Genomic DNA, 21,727 nt, shown 5'->3' with positions numbered 1-21,727 from the left:
GAGAAAGCAAAGTCAGTCAGTCCCTGGAACGTAAAATCAGTCTGCCAAACCTAGGATTTGAACCAGTGACCTTCCAATGATAGACACAGAGTATCCTAATCTGCAGAGCTGGGTGTTTCTGAATTGCCCATTGAGTACGACTGTCTGCAGATGCTGAGAGAGGCTCCTGTGAGCCTGATCAGGATAAGCGATTAGAGGATGGATGGATTATCACCATGTACAGTGTGCTTCCGGCTAACCTGTGAGCTCTATTTCACTGTGACTCTGTAGGAGAGTCAAAGCAGAGGGCACTCTGTATCAGCTTTCACTTGATTGGTGCTACTGACGGACATTTACCGGCACACGTGGAGTTGGACTCGTCCTCTCCACCCCCGCAGTCGTTGGTCCCATCGCACAGCCACCTCTTGGGGATGCAGCGGTTGTTCAAGCATCTAAACTGGTCAGGGGGGCAACTGCGGTTATCTGCATGGGGCGAGAGGCACAGTGTTGTCATTGCTTTTCTATACATATACAGAGACACAACACAAAACTTACTTGACCCTATACTTACTAGGGGTGTAACAGTGCACCGCATATTATCGAACCATTCAATACGACTCCTACTCCAATACGCACTGAACCACGGTATTACGATGTGTCTGGCATTTTCGTAAATGTACTGGCGTGAATATAAGACGGTGTTTTTCCCAAAAAAAAACAAAACCTGGGGTCATCTTATTTTTAAGGAATAGAATTTAAATGTTATTATACAACAACAGATGGCATTAATTATCCGCCTCCTGGCTAAAAGTAGCCGCATACTACAAACATAATAGACATTGTTTCAACAATGCAACATCATATAAGCAGTGATCCCGCAGACTGTCGACAATTGGTTTACATTTGGCTGACATAATCCTACCCACTGTCGACAATTGGCTGACATAATGTGAGGCCGTGTGGTTGGTCAGCAGCCAGCATGCTTTATATCGCATCGCACTTATCTTTAAATGGTGTAAATGAATGTGTAGTTGTGTATTTATGTTAATTGTAAATGTTGTTACTGTGTAATGTTTGCCGTGTGTTTCATTAGTGTGGGGACTGTGTGTGGCTTAGTGTGGCTGTAACCAGGATGTCACCCCTTTGAGCCCAGACTCAGCACATCTGTGGCTGCTTGAGCGAGGCCCTTAACCCCCAGCTCCATGGGCATGGCTATGGGTGGCTGCCCTTCGCGGCCAGCTTGCTCCAACTTACAGAGAGCGAGTTGGAGGAGGGATAAAAGAGAATTTCCCTGCGGGGATCAATAAAGCATCTAAAAAAAAGAAGTGCTATGTAAAATGATGGCCTCCTTTTCTGTGTGCTACCAGAGGTGGGAAGTTCCGCTCCAGAGAATAAAAGTCCAGACCATGATTTTGTTTCAACCAACCAGTTAAGAGTCACAGTCAGAGTACTCAACTGCTTGGTTGGTCTGGATTTGAACTCTTTGGACCTTTATGAAAATGACTTGATCACTCGCCACAATGGGTTTTTTGCCCCCTTTATGTGGGTCTGCTGCATCAGAAACATTCTGCACTCTCTTGGGTTGTGGAGTTTGTAACGTTGATTATCTACCTACACTTAATGTGCTCCGATGGCCTGTGGTTACTTTTTAACAGTGATATCCATAACTTTGGTTATGTTTTTGTCAATTAAAATTATTTTTCTTTATAAAGATGACATTCAGTAGCAGTCGCCTTGCTTCAGAGAGTGTTCACATGCTTATCTTCTTACAAAGAATCTCACCATAAAGAAATAAGTATCTCATTAGGGTACCAACTTGTTTTTGCACTTTGCAGTTATTTTTACATTTAATATTGTCTATACAAGTATGTACCCTGTTTATGTAACTTGTCAAAGCTTAGAGAATGCTAACACAGAATGCTTAGGCAGGTAGCTTACCTTATGTTACACTATCATTTTTTATTTAATATTGCCTGTATAAGCACTGCATATACTATTTAATAGACAATTTGTCTAATATAATAGACAAAGCACCTACAGATTATCAAAGTTAAGGAACACTTCAATTTAAATATTGTTCTCTCCTTGATTTCAGACAGTAGAGACATAAATTTGGCCAAGTTAGTCCTGCTACCATTTTGCTGAATGGAGAGTTGTTATATGGAGAAATAAAAATTAATTGTTTAATTAAAGTTTCATGTGTTTTTGTTTTCTTCTTTTAAGATAAAGATAATGAAACTTTACCGTTACCGGGGTCCAAAAACCATGACATATACCGAACTGTGGGAAAACTGCTACACCTCTAGTACTTACAGATCGCTGCTGCTTTTCTATACATAGACGGGGACATGACACAAAACTGCGCTTAAGGATACAAATACAAATGAACCACGTAAGGATTTGCTTTATTTAGCTACGTGGCTGGTTTAGCGGAGTTACGCAGACACGCACAGCACACATGGGCGTCCTCATCGCTGCCGTCCAAGCAGTCATCATCCCCGTCACATTTCCATGATGCCTGAATGCAGCGGTGGTTGCGGCACTGGAACTCGCCACTGCCGCAGCGCTCCGGCTCCCCCGTCACACCTTTGGGAGAGATCCACACCCATGGACATTAACGCAGAGCCCCACGTTTCCCACGATGCCCCGGGAGTAAAAGGAAACACTGTTTCACGATGGATGACTCCATGGAGAGAGGCTTACTTGAACAGGTGAAGTTGTTCTTCGTCAGATGCTGGTTGTCGGCACACGCACAGACGCGCCCCCCTGGAATAGGTAGACACAGGGTGCTGCAGCCCCCGTAGTTTATCCGACACTCACTGTCGGCCCCTGTGGGATGCAAAGAAGCGAACCTTTCAACTTGACCAGGAATGCCTCACTGGCCCTGGAAGGAGGTTCCCCAAGCGGTGAGAATAACCAATCAAACGTTCAGCCTTCAAGCAAGAATAAAAGCATTTATTTAAGTGACATCTTTATCTAAAACCAATTTCCTGTCCTGTATAAGACTGCGAGGAATTGTATCACAGATTCTAGCATTCACTTTTGAATTATGGGGCATATTTTTGAGGGTGGATTTGACATTTTCCTCCCTGGATTAATAATTTGTCTTACTGTCAGAGCTAAACACAAACACAGCAATGACAAAGTGATTCCTTCTTCCCTCATGGGGCAGCTGCCAGTTGTTGAGTATGGAGAAGATTGTGTAGTTGAAGATTCTGTAAGTATGCAGTGCCTGAACCAATAAGATAAAGACCTTGATTTAGTAAGAGCCAATGTGTCATACACACAAAGAGGCGCAATCAATCTCTTTTGTGGCATGAAATTTGGGGCTATTGCTAACTGCACTTTCACGACAAGCCAAGAGTTTAGTAAAAGTCCAAGATGGCTTTTCTGCTCATAATTTACTTCGAACCTGATGTGCTGAAGTGGGACACTACAAGTGTATATGTTATGTCCACATTTTGCTGAAAACTGCAATTACCTTTTAAGTAATAGTTTGAAAACATTCCCCGATGTTAATTTCATCCTTTACATAAGCAGAATATTTTCTTATTTACATGATTTCCTTTACTGCGGATCATCTGACTGATGGAGGTGTCTGTCTCTGTATAAGTCTGATGCAGACCATGGACGGCACAGAAATGCAGAAGTAGGAAGAATCATCCCTGTACTACAGTGTTCAACTTCTGCAAGTGGAATCAGCGGCTGCCCATCGCTGGACAAAAATAACACCAGAAGTGATGCGCGAGTGCTGTTTCTTCGACTCCTGCAGGCATGCAGCGCAGAGGAGCTGCGGGATGCAGGCTAATGATGCGTAAAGTCGCCGGCTCCGCCGTCGCGGCTCCCCATGTCCCGCTGGGTGAGGAGGCCCCACCGCTGGGCTCTGATAGGTGCTTTTGCGCCTCAGTGACTGTAATCACCCCCAGCGGCCCCTCCCCTCCCCTCACCGCATTCTTGCTCTAGACATCAAGGGAGTCAGGAAGGATAAACACATCCTCATAGCCGCTTATGAGATTACAGACAACGGCCTTCATTTCCTGCTGTTGCCCCACCTGCAAGGTCACGACCCCAGGCGCCTGACTCCATGTTTCCGGAATTGCTCCGTAACGATAAATCAATCATGCCGATAAATGCACTATAACATAGTATAATTACACCACCCTGCATTATTAAACATATATACACAAAATACTAATCACGGGCCACATTCTACATGTGAGATCATCTTGCATGTTCATATAAATGTGTGTCACCCATTAAGAGCATGGCACGTTTAAAGCTTTTTAATATCAGTGATTGTGATCACCATCTCATATTTTTGACTATTTATAAATCAACAAAGCCCTTTAATTATCCCTGAGTGGAAATCACTCTGTGCTGGGATTACTGGAGTAATTCAGGTTTTCAAATTTATTCAAAAGCACTGATAATTAAGTGTGATGGCTCAGATTTCATTTAATAAATATACTTCTAATGCAGATGCCCAACAAACTATGCCTGCCCATCAACCCCTGGCCTTGTGCATGGAGTGTAATTACATGTTTAAATGAATTAATTTACAATAAAATTCCCTGTTGATTCATTGACTTATTCATAATAAAAGATAAGGTTTAAATATGAGGAATTGTTATGTATAAGCATTTTCCTTTTAAATTCAAGACATTCCTAGACATAACATTTTTTCCTAGTGTTTATTTTCTCCTGGAAATGTGCATCATTTCAAAGCTTTACATCTCCTTGGGTTTTACACTGACAGATGTCAAGTGAAATAATCTGCTCACAGTCTGAACGGATAAGGTTAAAATTTGCATTTGGCACCTCGGTTGTGGGAAACACACTGTGGACCTGTAAGAAGTGCTAATTAAAGTTCAAAGCAGCGGTTACCAGCACATGCGGCTCTTTCATAACTCAGATACCGGTTAGCATTTGGATTGAAAGAGAAAAGCTAAACAGGAAGGTAACGGCCAGGCCCCGCCCATGTTCCTGCGGTCAAAAGTCAGATTTGCGCAGCACACGGCGGCCATTCACCTTGCTGACTCTGAGCGTCGTAAACCCGGAGTGCGAACAGGGGGGGCCTCTCACTCCTCAGGAGTGTGATGTTCCCCGATGAAAGATCCAGCCGGAAAATGGAGCCGTTCATGTAATCGGTCCAGAAGACTTGTGTCCGGTAATGGGAAATCCCAAATGGGTGCTTTAATTCTTTTCCACTGTACACAACCTGAACAGGAAATATATTCAGCTAAAGACATAAAACAACTGCAGTTCTAAACAGTGACTATTACATATATCAATCATGCCGATTGTGTGTGTGTGTGTGTGAGTGTCTGTGTATGTTGGGGGGTGTTACGTATATATTATGTTTGTCACACGGTTTTGATGCCGTCCTCCCGAGACATCATTTGCAGCTGATGTTGTCTAACACTCTGGTGCTCATTTCACTGCCTTCCGATTCTCATCACGACACGACACCAAAACAGCCCTCGGCACTCACCTTCCGACCTGTCCCGTTGAGAAACATCCTCTCGATGTGGTCGAAGTAGGCATCGCACCAGTACATGGTGCCGGTTCCGTGGTCCAGGGAGAGGCCGTTGGGCCACAGCATGTTGGACGCGACAAAGACCTGCCGGGACGACCCATCCATCCAGGCCCGCTCGATCCTGCCGATGCTGTCATTCACCTCATCCTCCTCCCAGTCTGTCCAGTACATCCAGCTAGATAGATAGATAGACAGAGAGATAGACAGACAGACAGACATTATTAATCCCGAAGAAATCGCAGGTGTACATGGCACAATACACAGACATTTAGAAAATAAACACATTTACAAACACATTCAGAAAGTAAGCAGAAATAAACTGTAGCAATAAAGTATAAATGACAATGAACAGTGACAATGCAAAGAATCTTCTAGACCAGAAATGCAGGCAGAAAACACTAACTGGGAACTGCAGGGGGCACCATTAAAGCCAGACGGTCCATGAACCCCCCAGGGGGCCCAAACCTACAGAACACAGTGCTTCCTGGCACAGGTGTGCAATAACATGACAAGACCACAGGATACTGTTTTGATTTGAGTCACAACCTTGGCCCTTGGATGGCTAAGTCTCCGTTTTTTTTTGTTTTCCCACTCGCCTCATCAAGGAGTGAAGCCCCGCGACAGGTTCCGACCATGAAATCGAAGATGACGGGACAAATCAAGCACTCTCCTGCTCATGGAGTCTCACTGACCCCATGAATAATGCAAAGCACAGGGGACCCTACTCACTGGGAGCACCTTCTGCTAAAGGCAGCCCGGCTTCTGAGCTCAACAGACAGGATCAAAGTGGTACGTTATAAGTGTTAATCCGGACGAGACAGGAAGTGACATGCAGAGAGGAACAGATGGAGAAAGAAACAAACAAATGGAGAAACAAAGAAAGTTTGAAAAACACCACAATAATACAGCCTGGGAATCGCATCAACTTAATATCAACAGGCACTACATTGCGATGACAAGCTAAAGGGCTCATTTTCCATCTGAACCATTTGCTGCAGAAAAGCACGAAGAACCTAAATATGGGCTACCCTTCGATTTCTCGTCTGCAAAGATCAAATTAAACTCCAGCATGTCAGTAAACCCCACTAGCATGCCGCTGCGTGATCGCATGTATCTCTTCATGGCAGAAATGTAAAACAAGATGCAGCTATTTTCAAGCTCCATAAATTCCCGATAAGCAAGCCTCCGAGGAGTGGAGGACTCGCAGTGAGGTGGGTGTTTTAATACACTGATATGATGCACGTACAGCGTGATGTGGAATAACAAGTGAGCTTTAACACATGTGCCTTTTAATCAAGTCACACTGGACTTAAATTAAAATAAAAGGTCTGAATATAAACAAGTTTATGCATGCAAACAGAACTAACATGACAGACTATTTACAATTATCATTATTTATTTCCTTTTGCGGTCCTTCATTTGCTGCATTGTTCTCTGGAGTACATTTTAATCATTACTTAAAGGAAATACATTATGCAAAAGAACTATGATTAATAATAGCTGGTTTGAAAATTGGACTATTGTATCTTTGGCATGAAACAGGTAGTGGCTGGAACAATAGTTATTCCTCTGAATATTTTTGTGAGTTTATTTGACTCATTCTCCCATCACGCTGTTAATCTCAGCTTCTCTCTTTCCTGTCGTAAACGGCACAGCAGCAGTAACGTGGCACTAGTAAATCTCAGAGCTGTCTTCTCAGGAAAAATACTCCAACACAAAAAGCGCTTATTAGCATACAACATACTAGATACTAGCATACCACATACTAGCATACTATTACATACTGAATGCATTATTACATGAAATAAGAACGACACAAACACATTAATGAAGCAATATAAACCAAACACCCTGTTGCATAAACAACAGCCAAGCTATTTAAATGAGGTATTTATTTTAGAAGAAAGACTGTGTGACATTTACTGTCTGCCCATATTACTTTCTATAGCGATCATTAGAACTAGAAGCTTCATGATCAGATTGTTTTTTTTTAAGGTAACTTCTTCTTCAACTTTGGAGCCAAAACGACAGTGATAGGGAAAAAAAAAAACGAAAGGGAATTACACCGTTCCTGCCGGACGGCGTTCCCATGCACTCGTGCGTCGCTTCCCGTTAAGGTGATAATGAGATTGGGCTGGAGCCACGGAGGCCACCTCGACAGCAGCAAAGCCAATCGCTCGCAGCCCCTAACTCGGGAAGGCCGAGGAACGGGAACCGGACTTCTGCGTGTGCATGAGGCACGGGGTGTTTTACACTGTAAGCAAGGGGAAACCAGGCAGGAAATCAATGTACTGTAAAAACAGTCTTGGTCGAAATCCTTTTCATTAATCATGTCTGTGACATGCTGCTGTACTCTTTTTGTTTGTCAATGGATGGTTACTTGTGTTCTGCAGCTGCAGTAAACTAACATCCAATATATCTGCAAAAATATGCCAAAACACACTCTATTCCAGCACACACACTGTATTTCCATTTTGAGCTATAACCAAACAAATAATATGCACTTACATTTTTAAGAAAATATTTTACAAGTTCTCTTTCTTTAAGTATATATTTATATTATCCTAATCCTTTTAAATAGGATATACCCATCCATCTTAAAAATGACTTATATCCACTGAGGGTAATAGAAGGGCCAGGAGGCAATCTGAGGCAGCTCAGGGAGAAAGGCAGGGGACACCCTGGACGGGATGCCAGTCCATCACAGGGCACAGGGCACAGAACACCCAGGATGGGATGCCAGTCCATCATAGGGTACAGGACACCCTGGACGGGATGCCAGTCCATCACAGGGCACAGGACACCCTGGACGGGATACCAGTCCATCACAGAGCACAGGACACCCAGGATGGGATGCCAGTCAATTGGAAGGAATAGACACACAGCCATTTTAGAAACGCTTAACTGCCAGTCCTTGTAGACACCCAGAATACCCAGAGGAAACCCAGAGGGAAGAACATGCAAACTCACACACAGAGCAGGGGATGGGGTTCGAACCTCTAATCCTGGAGGTATAAGGCAACAGTGCTGAGTCACTGTGCTACGGTTCCTCAGGATACCATGTACTGAACTGCCAGCTCTGCCTTTGTGGAGCTTTTCCAGTGAGCACTTGGGTAATGGTGACCTTCAGTGAAGCCCCTTATTTCACTGCTTGTAAGCTATTGTGTGCCTCCATTTGCTGCTCTTCATTACCATATGCTCACTCAATAGATTTCCCAGCTTGCTATTTTTCTGGCTTTTACAGTTAGTACAAAAGATTATTTTATTGAGCAAAACAAAGAAAGTCTGCCTCAAAATTAGAACACAAGTCCAATGTTGTTTTCTCCCTCATGTTTAAAGTTCTGTCCTCAAGGGATTTTAAGAAACGATGTTCGTGTTTCATGTCATTTAAAGTGGTCAGATCATGGTATGTGACACAGAGACCCAGACGTACACACCATATATAAGATTTATATGGTGGGCTTGCAAAAGTCTGAGAGTAACTGAAGCAGATTATGAGAGACTAATAAAATGTGCTTTCAAAAGCCACCAGTGAGAACTATGACATGTATCTCCAGATGTTCGCTGCACTTTCATCTCAGAAAATGCATGTGTGTGGATTACTGTACACGCATGGATCCAGCGTTTTGGTGCAAGCTTTGGTTACTGTTATTCATCCTTGGGTGAAATACACCATATCTAAAAGGTTTCAGGCAAAACTTAGGCCTCTGTGATAGAAGAACTTTACAGTGAATGCAAATAAATCAAATTTAGATAAACATTGCATAAAAGTAACCATTCCATCCACCGATCCATTATTATGACTGCTTACGCTTAAGATGAAGTACAGGAGCAGAAGCTCAGTGTAGACCCACAGCAAACACGCACACACACATACGCACAAGGAGGGACACAGACACACATGAAGGATACAGCATACAAAGCTTCAGCATATGAAAGAATATGTACATCGGCTTACCTAAGGACAGCCTCCAACTAGCACATGCACACATACTGTACACACTGAACATACATCTATCATGAGTATGTGTACACTGTCACCCTCACCAACACATTCACTGCTTTACAGTGGTACTCAAGGCCAATAAAACTCAGGGAACACTGGGGACATCCTTGGTGTAAGTATTGACTGGAAGGCTGTTGACGCTGGTCCTGCGTGGGACTTTCAAGGTAGTCCTTAAAAGTTCCAAACAACACTGATAAACACAGGATAAATGCAGCTCCAGTTCTCCAGCGTAGACAACAAGTTTGGGAGTCATATCCACTCCATTTAAATGCATTTTTATCTGCCTTGGTAATGCAACTGTTATATACATCTCAGTTAATAAGCAGATGCTTTAATCCAAAGCAACACACAACTGAGAGAGTAGGATCAGTCAGTCCCTGGAGAAATTGGTGGTTAAGGGTCTCGCTCAGGGGCCCAACGGTGACATCACTCTGCCAACCCTGGGAGTTGAACCAGCGACCTTCTGATCACAGACACAGGGAGCCCTAACAAACTGCCAGACCGCACTACCATGACTTCAAAGTAGGAGGGAAATTCTGTTTTCTTATAATATATCTGTAAAAATACTACAAAGGAGGTATCGCACTGATAAGCCTAATTCGGGAAACAGACACGGATGACACCGGTAAGCAGGGGGAGTCAGATTGGCTACCAGGGTCCAGTAAATAATTAAACAACAAGTAAAATAAATACATGATAGGCTCACCCGTTGAGGGGGTCCACCACAATGGCTCGGGGATGGGACATATCTCCTGACAGAAGGGTTTTCCTGGTCTCAGAGGCATTATCCAGTCTGGCAACGCAGATAGTTTTTCTATATCCGTCATTTGTCCAGTATAAGTTGTTTGCTGTCCAATCCACAGAGATCCCTTCGACGTTATCCAGGTCTATGGAGCAGGAATGAATAACATTCAGAACGTTGCTGTTATCCTCCCTGAGACACAAGCTCTGCAGGATTATCTGTTAATGTCTCTCCCTTCCCCTGTTTCTTATACTTTAGGGCTGAAGGCTTTTTTTTCTGTAGGAAATTCATCATTTGTATGGATGAAAAACAAAGAACATGTAAATGCAGCGGCACACAAATGTGTTTGGGCAGCAGAGGTTGACCCATTTGAGGAAATTCACTTCACCTGACAAGATAAAGTGGTCTGATTCACAAGCATCCCAAAGCCGGTAAGAAAAATTGATGAAATACCCACACCTTAAAAAAACAGAGATGTTTAAAGCTACTGTACATTTGATGAGGTTGTCTCTTTCACGCTACCGCAAACATGGCGGGGGATGGGAGCTAAAGTGCATTAAGGGCTGGGCATACAGCTCACCGTCTTTGAGGATGGTCTCCCGCCCAGTCCCATCGATTTTCTGTCGGCCGATTAAAAAGCTAGTTGTGTCAGCGAAATAAATGTAGCTCGTCTCGGCGTGGAAGTCGAGGGCCCTGGGGCTGACAAGGTCCTCGATGGGCACCATGTGCTCGTCGCCGGACTCGCTGGCACGGACGTCCAGGCCGCGGACGATTCCCGGTCGGCCTTTCCCGTAGAACAGAAACAGCTCGTTCTTGGGTCCTGTGGCAGTGAGATCAGGCATGGTAAACAAACCACCGGCGACTAATCTTCCTCGCCCTGTATACTGTCAGCACCTAATTAATCGACGTAATTAGCCCCTTTTTTCCAGCAATGAAATTTAAACCCTTTGGAAATCAAAATGTATCTAAGGCGAGCGGACTAAGCTAATTGCATTACCTCAATTAAAACAAGAATTAGTTCCGCTGATTAGGTCTTATCAAATCAATCACGCCTTTGTTCGAAACAAGCCTCCCTTGGGGTGGGGGGGGGGGGGTGTTGTAGCCTGCACAAAATGGGCATTTATTATGCTGCGGACATTTAATTTTACAATTCATTAGGAACTGGCGGAGATGTTGTTTGTATTGACTGGAACATTGATTGCTGTGGATGGTAATGGCCTCTCGATGCATCCCCAGAGAGAAAGAGAGAGAGAGAGAGACAGAGAGAGAGAGAGAGAAAGAGAAAAAGAAAGGGAGGGTCGTTTGAGTTCTGGCTCAGGAAAAGATGCTCTTAGAGAGAGTCCAAGAGAGAGCCTCACCCCAGAGGCAGTTTGTGGTCCCAGATGCAATTTCTGGCCAACAGCTTACAACACTGCAGTTTCTACTACAGCTATGCAGTTCTAGATGTTGAGTCACATTATTTGAGAGTTTTTTTTTTTTTAGAACAGTAGAAAATGTTCTAGAAGGTTGGTATACTTATATGACTGGCTCTCCTTCAGCCTGGCCAAACTAGCCTGTAATTCCAACCCTGTTAGTAATGTGACCCCTGTCACATACTGACATCTGCATCATCTTTATCGATGAAATGAACTGAGTCCGCAGATCAAAACTATACCAAGACGTTAATGAATTATGTCTGTTGTAGGTCAATAAGATGAAATTCTGAGATGACATTATGTCAGAATGAGATCTTTACCCCCGCAACAGAAGGACAAGCCAGCCTGTATCTCTGTGAGTCATTTAATATTCCTGCTTGTCAATGAATCATCCCTGTTTCAGTTTTAGTGTATTACATTTCCAGACTCGGATGCAGGGGGCTAATATTTATCAGAATCGCCATGACAGCTTGTTCTGAAGATATTCTGCTATCGTGTTTCTACACATCAATAGCTAATATTTCCTAGCCTGGGAAGCGAGTATCATGCAGATATGCCGCACCGCCACCGGCGGGATGTTTGCAGCTAGAGCTAGAGGCCACAGCGCTGTAACTCACGGCTGCAGGACGCGCCGTCGCTCGCCAGGACGAAGCCGGCCCGGCACCGGCAGGACCGCACTTTGTAGCTGCCGCCAAGCAGGCAGATGTGGCCACAGCCCCCTGCCCTCCCGTGGGCGTCGGCCTCACAGGCATGGCTCCACACTGCAAAGATGGGGAAATCAGTGCTGGGCCAAAGCCGGTCCATCACGCTTCAGGCTGCTCGCTGGGATAACTTTCAACAACATATACAGAACGCTGAGTAATGTCTGCATTCCAGACATTACTCAGCAAACGCTTTTATCCAAAGTGATGCACAATTAAGAAGCCAGGGCATAAGCAGGGTTAAGCTGCATGATCAGGGGCCCAATGATGAAACCACTCTACTGACCAGGGGATTTGAACCAGCAACCATCTGATCACATGCATACCACCCCACACACCCATTCACCTGACTGCTCCTTCACACCCCCTCCCACTTTACCTGTCGGCTGGGCCAGTTTGTGGTAAACACGTATCCATCTTGAATTCTCCATGCTAGTTAATGTCCTCTTGTCTGACCCGTTAAACCGATTAATCTGGAGGATGTCCACTTTGTCTCCCGCGCTCGGGTCAGAGCTTGTGGCGAACAGATAATCTTCGAAAACCGTTAATCCATGCACGTATGACACCTGAAAGGGGAGAGACTTGAAGTGAATGAGCAGACCGGGATGTATTTGCCACATCTCGAGTCAGTCCTGAGTAAGTCCTGAGTAAACTGATTCACAAAATGGGCCTCATTCACATAAGTCTGTGTAGCGAAATGAATGAATGAACTAACTTTCACATAAGACACATACACATATGAGAATGAAACTTGGCATCTGAGCTTAGGGTTAGCAGTAGATGTGATTATTCTGCTGAGCACAGGATACGCACCAGCGACCTTCTGACCTCAGACTCAGAGGCCAAACCCACTGTGCTACACAGCGCCCCCAAAGAGTGTATGCAGGACCAAGCAGAAATGTAAAAATCAAAGTGCCCACAAACACAACAAGACGCCATCAGATTCAGTATACATTCCTCAGCTGGCACAGTGCATGAACATTAATTTTTCCTTGGACACAATTGCATTCCAGAGTGGGGGTCATTCCGGGCTGCATTCATCAATTCCAATTCAAATCAGAAAATGTAACTGGAGTTGGAATTTAAATCTCCCTGAAATTCGAATTTAATTCCAATTCTGCTCCCCATAGTTTTTTTTTCCAACCCCAACCCTGTTGCATTCCACTCCGACTTAATCTGCCTTTTATGAATGTGGCGAAGAATGAAGGAGCTGAAATATACACACAATACAGCTAAGGAGAAGCAGAACATAAGCAAAAGGGGACAGACAGGAGTGGGTATCAGCCTCAAAAAGGCCAATATGAGTGGAGTAAGGAATTGTTACGGCTAATGCAGCTAGAGCTCATGCATGTGTCGCAAATATCACAGCGGTGCTAGAAATCCCAGCTAAAAAACAGCATTTTTTGGGTTCTGGGTTCTGCTTCAAATCTGACACAGCTACGTAATAAACGCTCTGGAGGTACGTGGGATTCATCCCTGAGGTCATGTGAACAAATGATGCTGGTGTACATGGGTGTAATGAACAGTGAACTTTTCCGAGCTAAGCCCAAAGCCTGGGCGAGCATTAGGCATAATTGCAGAGTGACAATGTATGCATGTGACCAGCTTTCAGGCAGCTCGCAGGACATGTCCCGCAATTATCTGCTCGAAACGTACTGAGACCTCTCTTTCAATAATTTACCAGTAATATAAGAGCAGACAATGAGTGATACACAAAAACAGACAATTACTGTGCTTTATGGATAATTACAGCATAAAATCATACTACTCTCGCTGCTGGGGTCTGAGGACCACTTAAGACGAGGCTGGTCTGTTGGTATATATGTATTGTATTAGTCATATTAATGTGATCTGACAAAGGTTTTCACTGGGGTCACACATTGTTATGTTGGTTTTGGTTCAGGCAAAGGTACCCAGAAGTGGAGTGATATTTTATTTGGCATTTCATGCTCCTTTTCCCTGAACAGCAAATTCACTGAGTAGCCGCTTAAAGTCCTGTGAATATTAATGGCCTGGGTATTTTCTGAAATACTTTTTCTCAAAAGTATTCTTCAGGAACATTATAGTGGTGTCTCAATTAAGTAGTATTAAGATTCAAATGGCATGTTGGATGGGCACACACTCATTGTATATGTGTACGTGTCACACACTCATTGTATATGTGTACGTGTCACACTCATTGTATATGTGTACGTGTCACACACTCATTGTACATGTGTACGTGACACGGAAATACAAAAATAAAAAACTGTTAGACATCAGGTCCACATTACGCTGGGGCACATCGAGCTCCTGTATAATAGATTGATTGACAGACAGGTAGACAGACAGGTAGGTACCTTGCATGCAGTTCAACATACAGATGATAAGGACAGCAATGCCCTCATTGTGTCACACGGCAGGAAGCAGTAGTACATACTCACCGAGCTGCCCCGTATGACGCTCTGCCGGTTCCTGCCATAGTAGTCCACCACTTCGATGTAATCCAGGTAGGCGTCTGCCCAGTACACCAGCTTTTTCACCAGATCTAGGGCCACAGCGCTGGGCAACTCTACTTTGTGCTCCACGATACGGGTCCTGTTGGTGCCGTCCATGTTGCTGCGCTCCACTTTCCCCTGAGAGCCGTAGTCAGTGAAGAAGAGCTTCCTGACAGGTGGACAAGGAAGAAAAAAAGTGCAGATGAGTAGATGTGTCCTACCGTGTGAGTGAAGTACAGTAGTACCTTGGTTCTCGAACTCACTAGAACTCGAATTTCTTGAAAGTCGAACAAACCAGTTTGACCTAGAACTCGATCTGAATAACAGAAGTCGAACCGTGAACTCTGACCTAATATAAATTGTACACACCAGGAAATGAGTCATACTACAATGCAATTCTTACTTGAATGCCTTCTTCACAGACTGGATGATTAATCAAATAAAGCAGCGCAACATTACAGTAACTAACAATAAATAAACCACTAACTTATGTGTACTATTAGAGCATTTATGTTATTTATTTAAACTTTATTTTACCAGGTAAATTAACTAAAAACCAGTTCTCACTGCTTTACGTGATATTCGAGTGAAATAGCAGATTACGCATCTGAACTGGCTGGGATACAAACGTCATGCGTGTAACTAAACTTTTCAGCCAATAAGGGCAATGGTGTGTCGTCACGGAGGCGGTTCCAGTTTGTGAAGCCCGGTTGAAATGTCGCAATGCATCTAACCGTAACCAGCGCTGTAAGCAAGTCGCACCCAATGACCTGACTGGAGAAACAAACTGAAACGCGGACTTAATACAGAGGACTAATGACAACAACCAGAAACAGTTGATCACATGGGGATCCCACACGAGGTTAACGAGGGGGCGTGGCACACGGAAGGAGCGGACGATCTGGGCAGGACAGGGGTAATGTTGGGATAACATTATAGTTTTGGAAGCCATTAAGAAAAAAATGCTCTTCTTCTTTTATCCTGTTCATTTTGTGTTTAAATGCTTAAAAAAACATATTTAGGTGTAATTTTGGTGAACCAATTAATTGGTTTTCCATTATTTCTTATGGGAAAAATTCGATCAGAACTCGAACTTTTTAGGATTCGATTCGGAGTCCGGAACGGATTAAGTTCGAGAACCGAGGTACCACTGTACTTAGTAGTTGAAGTACATGTTGGTCTGAAGTTCAATGACAGGCCCGTTAGAACACTGAGTGACATAATCAATGAATCAATCAATATTCCCCTGATTTTTTTTTTGGAGTGATTTTAAAATACAAATGACCACCACACATTCTAAAGTTTTTAAGACTATTTCTTCGCATGTGTCAGACATGAATAATTAATTGAGTTAATCTATGAAATATGTTGACTTTTTGTGTGTTTGTAAGAAGCATGACTTGTTTAAATGGCTTCCTTCCATTTAGCTTGCACTATATTACAAGGCACGGTCCAGTCCTCTTCATTAGAAGCATCTGTCTGGCAGGAAACATAACATAAATATTTACTGAAATTGACTAAATCAAAGCATACTCTAAATTAAGAGTAATTTCTTGATGGACTTGTTTGTTGGGCGTCTAATATATTCTGTTTAATCAGATGAATGTTTATAGTCGTAAGGAACATCAAAAGGATAGAAATAATCCAACACATTAATATTTACTGTTTCTGAAGAAGTCAAAACAACAATAAGTAAGTTGCTCCTATTTCATATGCAGGTGATCAGAGTGTTGTTTCAGGCACCTGGTATAGAATTCTAATGAAGTAATGGTGTGGAAAAGAGGAAATGATTGTAATCGGTAAACAAATAAGACGTAGAAAATTTTCTGTAATAAACGCACAGAATTAAAATAAAAATAAAATAATTTTCTTGCGTGACACTGGTCATACCAAATTACTTCCCCTGTGACATGCCTGTTTGGCTAATGATGCAATCGTGATGATTTTTTTTTTTACTAATTATCATTAATTATCAATTTTATTTTAATCATTTACATTTAATTTGATAGTACAACCAACATTTTATTACTGGAGAAAAGTTAGCAGTAGGTTCGATTATACGGCATTCACAGATCTTCTCTGTATTTACTCTATTAAATCATTACGAAAACAAGGAAACTCCATATTCACAAATTTGTGTGTGTTGGTGAAATTACATGCACCCTTTGCTTTTTCAATTACTTCATCCAATAAATTGTGAAAATGCATGCTCTTGTAAATTAACACATTCACTTTGGTTTTGACAGTCCGTAACGTTTCAAAATAAAAAACTCAAATGGAAAAAACAAGGAATTTCTTAACAGACGGTTATTACCGAAGACATACAACACTTTGAATCTCCATTCCAATCTGTTATATGCTTACACAAAATCACAAACACATACAGGGCCTGTCAAAACTGTAAATATTAGTTTAAGCTAACATTATTTTTGTATCCATGTGGAATATAGAGCATCCTACATTTCAACTTGTGGTGAAAGAACATGAGTAAACCTACACATGTCCTGTACTTTGGCACTTGTGAAACTCGTAGGTAAATTGTGAAATTAAACTATGAATGGATATTCCTCATATCCATTATTTTCTATGCAGGTGGAACGCAGAGCATCATAATGCTCCAAAGCCGAAGAACCCAGCAAAGACATTTCAGGTTGTGGTCAAAGGGCTTGAGTAAACCTACACACCATCCAACTTTGGCACTTGTGATACCCATAGGAAATTTGTGAAATTATATTCCTCATATCCATTTTTTCTATGGAGATGGAACACAGAGCATCCTAATACTCTAAAGCTAAAGAACCCAGCAACGATATTTCAGCTTGTAGTCTAAGGACATGAGTAAACCTACACATATCATGCACTTTGGCACTTGTATAACCTGTGGATATTTTGTGAAACTAATTTAAATTCTTCATATCCATTATTGTCTCTGTAGTTGAAACACAGATCATCCCAATACTCAAAAGCCAAAGAACCCAGCAGCAATATTGGCACTTGTGAAACCCGTAGGTAAATTTTGGAATGAAATTATATTCCTCATATCCATTTTTCTCAATGCAGGTGGAACGGAGAGCATCCTAATGCCCAAAAGCCAAAGAACCCAGCAACTAAATTTCAGCTTGTGGTCAAAAGGCATGAGTAAGTCTACACATGAGTAAGTCTACACATATCCTGTACTTTGGTACTTGTGAAACCTGTGGGCAATTTGAAATTAACGTATTTGTCTCATATCAATTATTTTCTATCCAGGCAGCATAATGCTCTCAAGACAGATCTTAACAACTCATTTTCAATTTGTGGTCAAGGAACATGACTAGCCCTACACATACACCCTTTGGGACTTGAGAAACCTGTTTGATATTTTCTGAAATTAATTTATATGCCTCATATCCATTATGTTCTATGCAGGTGGAATATAAAGTCATGATGCTCCAAAGCAAAAGAGCCCAGCAACTAAATTCCTACTTGTGGTGCAGGAACATGACTAGACCTACACATAACATGCACTTTAACACTTAACAAACCTGTAGATAATTTGTGAAATTAACTTACATACTTCATATTCATTATCTTCAATGAATGTGGCATAGAAACCATCATAACTACATTTCAACATGAATACTGAACATGAAGCTTTTCATTTTTTTTTCAACAATATGCATCTTTTCAAATGATGCTTTACTGTGCATGAAGCAAAAAATAATGAATATGAGGAATATGAATTAATTTCACGTATTACCTACAGGTTTCAAAAGTACCAAACTGCATGATATGTGTAGGCTTACTCATGCCGTTTGACCACAAGCTGAAATATTATTGTTAGGTTCTTTGGCTTTTGAGCAATAAAGTGCTCTGTGTTCCACCTACATAGAAAATAATAGATACGAGGCACATAAGTTAATTTCACAATCTACCTCCAGGTTTCACAAGTGCCAAAGTACAGGATATGTGAAGGTTTACTCATGTTCTTTGACCACAAGCTGAAATTTAAGATGTCGTATGTTCCATCTGCATACAAAAAAACTGGACATGGTAGCTAATACTATAATTTACAGTTTCAGAAGTGTTAGTGGGCCCTGTATGTGCTTGTGATTTTGTGTATGTAACATATTGGAATGGAGATTCAAAGTGTTGTGTGTCTTCAGTAATAGTCGTATTCTTGTTTATCCATTAGGGATTTTTATTTTGAACCTTTGTGGACTGTCATAAACCAAGCGAATATGTTAATTTACAACAAGAGCTTCATGTTTTTCATTTTCACTATTTATTGGATGAATTATTAGAAAAACCAAGAGGCACATATAATTTCACAAACATACAAATTTGTGAATGTGGAGTTTCCTCGCTTTTGAATTGTTTTAAAAGAGTATATACAGAGATGAATGTGAATGTCCAGTGAATATCGAACCCACTATTAACTTTACTCCGGTCATTTAATTAGATTGTTAATGTATACTTAGCTTGATAGCGATACGTTCACCCTTACCGCTGCAGCAAGATGTCACATCAATAAAAAATGTTTACTAGAGATGCACTCCCAGCAAACATGCCAATTTGGGCCCAGCATGGGCAGGTGTGGGTTTACTGTGGGCCAGTGTGGGCAGGGCAAACCCACACTAATCCCACGTGGGGCCCATGCGGGTTAGCCCACGCTGGGCCCGCAGCAGTTTCGCCCTTTGGGGCCCCTACAGTATGTGGGTTTTCTGTGGGCCAGCCCACAGTGGTCGTAAGTGCACGATGACGTGTATTTAGCAAGATACCGGTGTTCCTGTTGTCGTGCGTGTTTGTCTGTGTCTTATGTGCACCTCGTACGATACTCGCGTGTCCTTAGCTGTGTATAAATCGCCCACCCTGTATGTACTTTGATGTCCAACGTCTAGCCTTCCCTACTCTCCCTGGTTATATTGGGTTTGGTGTTAATTAGGTGCCTGTTACAGTCCTATACAGGACTGTAATAAACAGCGTATTTTGTTCCGGAAAGCAAGTCTCCTTGTTTTTCGCTGCACTCTCGATGTCTCGGTCTACAATATGTCTCACTACAATAATGTCAGATAAGTAAAGATATCGCTAATGAGCTGAATATACATTAATAATCCAATAAGACATGGTGCTTAAACCATAATGAAATGTGTCAGTTACAGTATATTGTCAAGCTTCTTGTAAATGATTTTTATAATGATTAAGACACCTTTTTAAAATATGAGTAAATGTATTTTGTTACCGTAATAATCAATAAACCATGTTGCTATGGAGCTAAATATACATTAAAAATCGAATAAAACATGTCAAGTGAAACAATTACTAATAAATAATGGGTTATATACACTATATTGCCAAAAGTATTGGGACACCCCTCCAGATCATTGAATTCAGGTGTTCCAATCACTTCCATAGCCGCAGGTGTATAAAATCAAGCACCTAGGCATGCAGACTGCTTCTACAAACATTTGCAAAAGAATGGGTCACTCTCAGGAACTCAGTGAATTCAAGCGTGGTACCGTGATAGGATGCCATTACGACCGCAATGGTTCTGACTGTCCGGTCATAAGTGATTTGGTCATAAGTCGGCCCTTTATAATATTTGCTAATATTATCATATGCATGTATCATATGTACTGCATAATAAAATTCTATCATGTTAGATTTTTTAAACCTTTTAATCACCATTCTCTTAGTTCACGGCTGCTGGCAGTTGGGGCAGAAACTGTCATACACTCATGTGGGACAACACTCACACTGCCACTTGTGCCGCAGTTGCGGGCACATATATTCGGTCTCGGAACGGTCGTAAAGTTGCATATGTCATAAGTCGATGACAAGCTATATGCATTAATAATCTAATAATACATGTTGGTTATACTGTCAAGTGAAACGCAGACGATTTTCATGATTAATAAAAACACACTTTAAAAACAAAAACATTTGCAAACGTAGTTTATTGATATGCACCCTTTCTGCCACGGTAAGTGTGCACTTTATTGATATGCACTCTTTCTGCCACGGTAAGGGTGCACTTTATTGATATGCACTCTTTCTGCCACGGTAAGTGTGCACTTGAAACTTACAGGTTACCTTGAAACTGGATCACTGGGATTGCATCACCGGTCAAACAGCTGAGCCATATGTCACAGGGGGAAGGAATTCGGGCGGGGGAATAAATTATCATTTTCCTTTAAATTACAATAAAAATAGTCAGAAATCTATATCCCATGGACAAAGTCTGACTATTTTGAAAACAGTTAAAATTTGTTTTTCCAATATTATATAGAATAAGCTTTGGCTCTTAGTAGAAACCATTGCATTTGCCTGTTAAATTGAACAGTCAGTCTTTAAACTGTCTTTATAATGTAAAACACCTCTTTCTTATACATCCAGACATGTGCAAGCAATTGGAAAATCTAAGTGAGAATCGCATCATGGCTGCAGGCTAGAGAGCAGAACACAGAAGTATGAGCATCATGGAAGAGCTGCAGTGAGCTCTGCTCATGACGGGGGAGTCTAAAGCTGTGGCCCCTCCCTGGCCACAGCCCACTCCCTCAACCCCCCCCCCCCCCCACATATCATGAAAAGGAACACTCGTTTAACGAAAGACCCACCACGCAGCTGCCTGAAATCAAATTAAATCCATGATTAGTTTTCAATAAATACACCCAGGACCTCATTTAAAGGAAATACTCCCTGGCTCTTTGACTCCAGCAAGGGAAAGAATAAATACATGGTTAGAGAGAAATGAGGGCATGTCAGACTGCCGGCAGCGGATCCGAGGCCAGGACATGCGGAGGAAGCCAGGCGTTCCTGTGAAGCCAGGTGAGAAATGCATGATGTTAAAGACAAACGTGTAACATTAAGCTTTGACAGGTACAGAGGGAAC

At 42.2% G+C, this 21,727-nt stretch overlaps 1 protein-coding gene across 9 annotated transcripts in view; it reads right to left on the bottom strand.

Moving 5' to 3' along the window:
* LOC111846094 (low-density lipoprotein receptor-related protein 1B) overlaps positions 1-21,727 on the bottom strand; it is a 342,141-nt gene that overhangs the window by 182,500 nt on the left and 137,914 nt on the right. For all 9 annotated transcript variants that reach the window (XR_011983157.1, XM_072700926.1, XM_072700933.1 and 6 more), the window contains 10 exons: positions 14,803-15,025; positions 12,759-12,945; positions 12,296-12,439; positions 10,844-11,083; positions 10,228-10,408; positions 5,471-5,690; positions 5,008-5,197; positions 2,683-2,808; positions 2,431-2,565; positions 337-462 (listed from right to left, as the gene is read on the bottom strand). Coding sequence is in view for 8 of the 9 variants with exons in the window: in XM_072700926.1 (XP_072557027.1) it covers positions 337-462; positions 2,431-2,565; positions 2,683-2,808; positions 5,008-5,197; positions 5,471-5,690; positions 10,228-10,408; positions 10,844-11,083; positions 12,296-12,439; positions 12,759-12,945; positions 14,803-15,025 (1,772 nt within the window). In the remaining variant the exon portion in view is untranslated. The remainder of the gene's footprint in view (positions 1-336; positions 463-2,430; positions 2,566-2,682; positions 2,809-5,007; positions 5,198-5,470; positions 5,691-10,227; positions 10,409-10,843; positions 11,084-12,295; positions 12,440-12,758; positions 12,946-14,802; positions 15,026-21,727) is intronic.

The sequence above is a fragment of the Paramormyrops kingsleyae genome, chromosome 16, assembly GCF_048594095.1.
Source record: "Paramormyrops kingsleyae isolate MSU_618 chromosome 16, PKINGS_0.4, whole genome shotgun sequence".
Classification (NCBI taxonomy): domain Eukaryota; kingdom Metazoa; phylum Chordata; class Actinopteri; order Osteoglossiformes; family Mormyridae; genus Paramormyrops; species Paramormyrops kingsleyae.
Note: the sequence above shows the minus strand (reverse complement) of the source record. Positions and strands in the feature narration are given on the sequence as shown.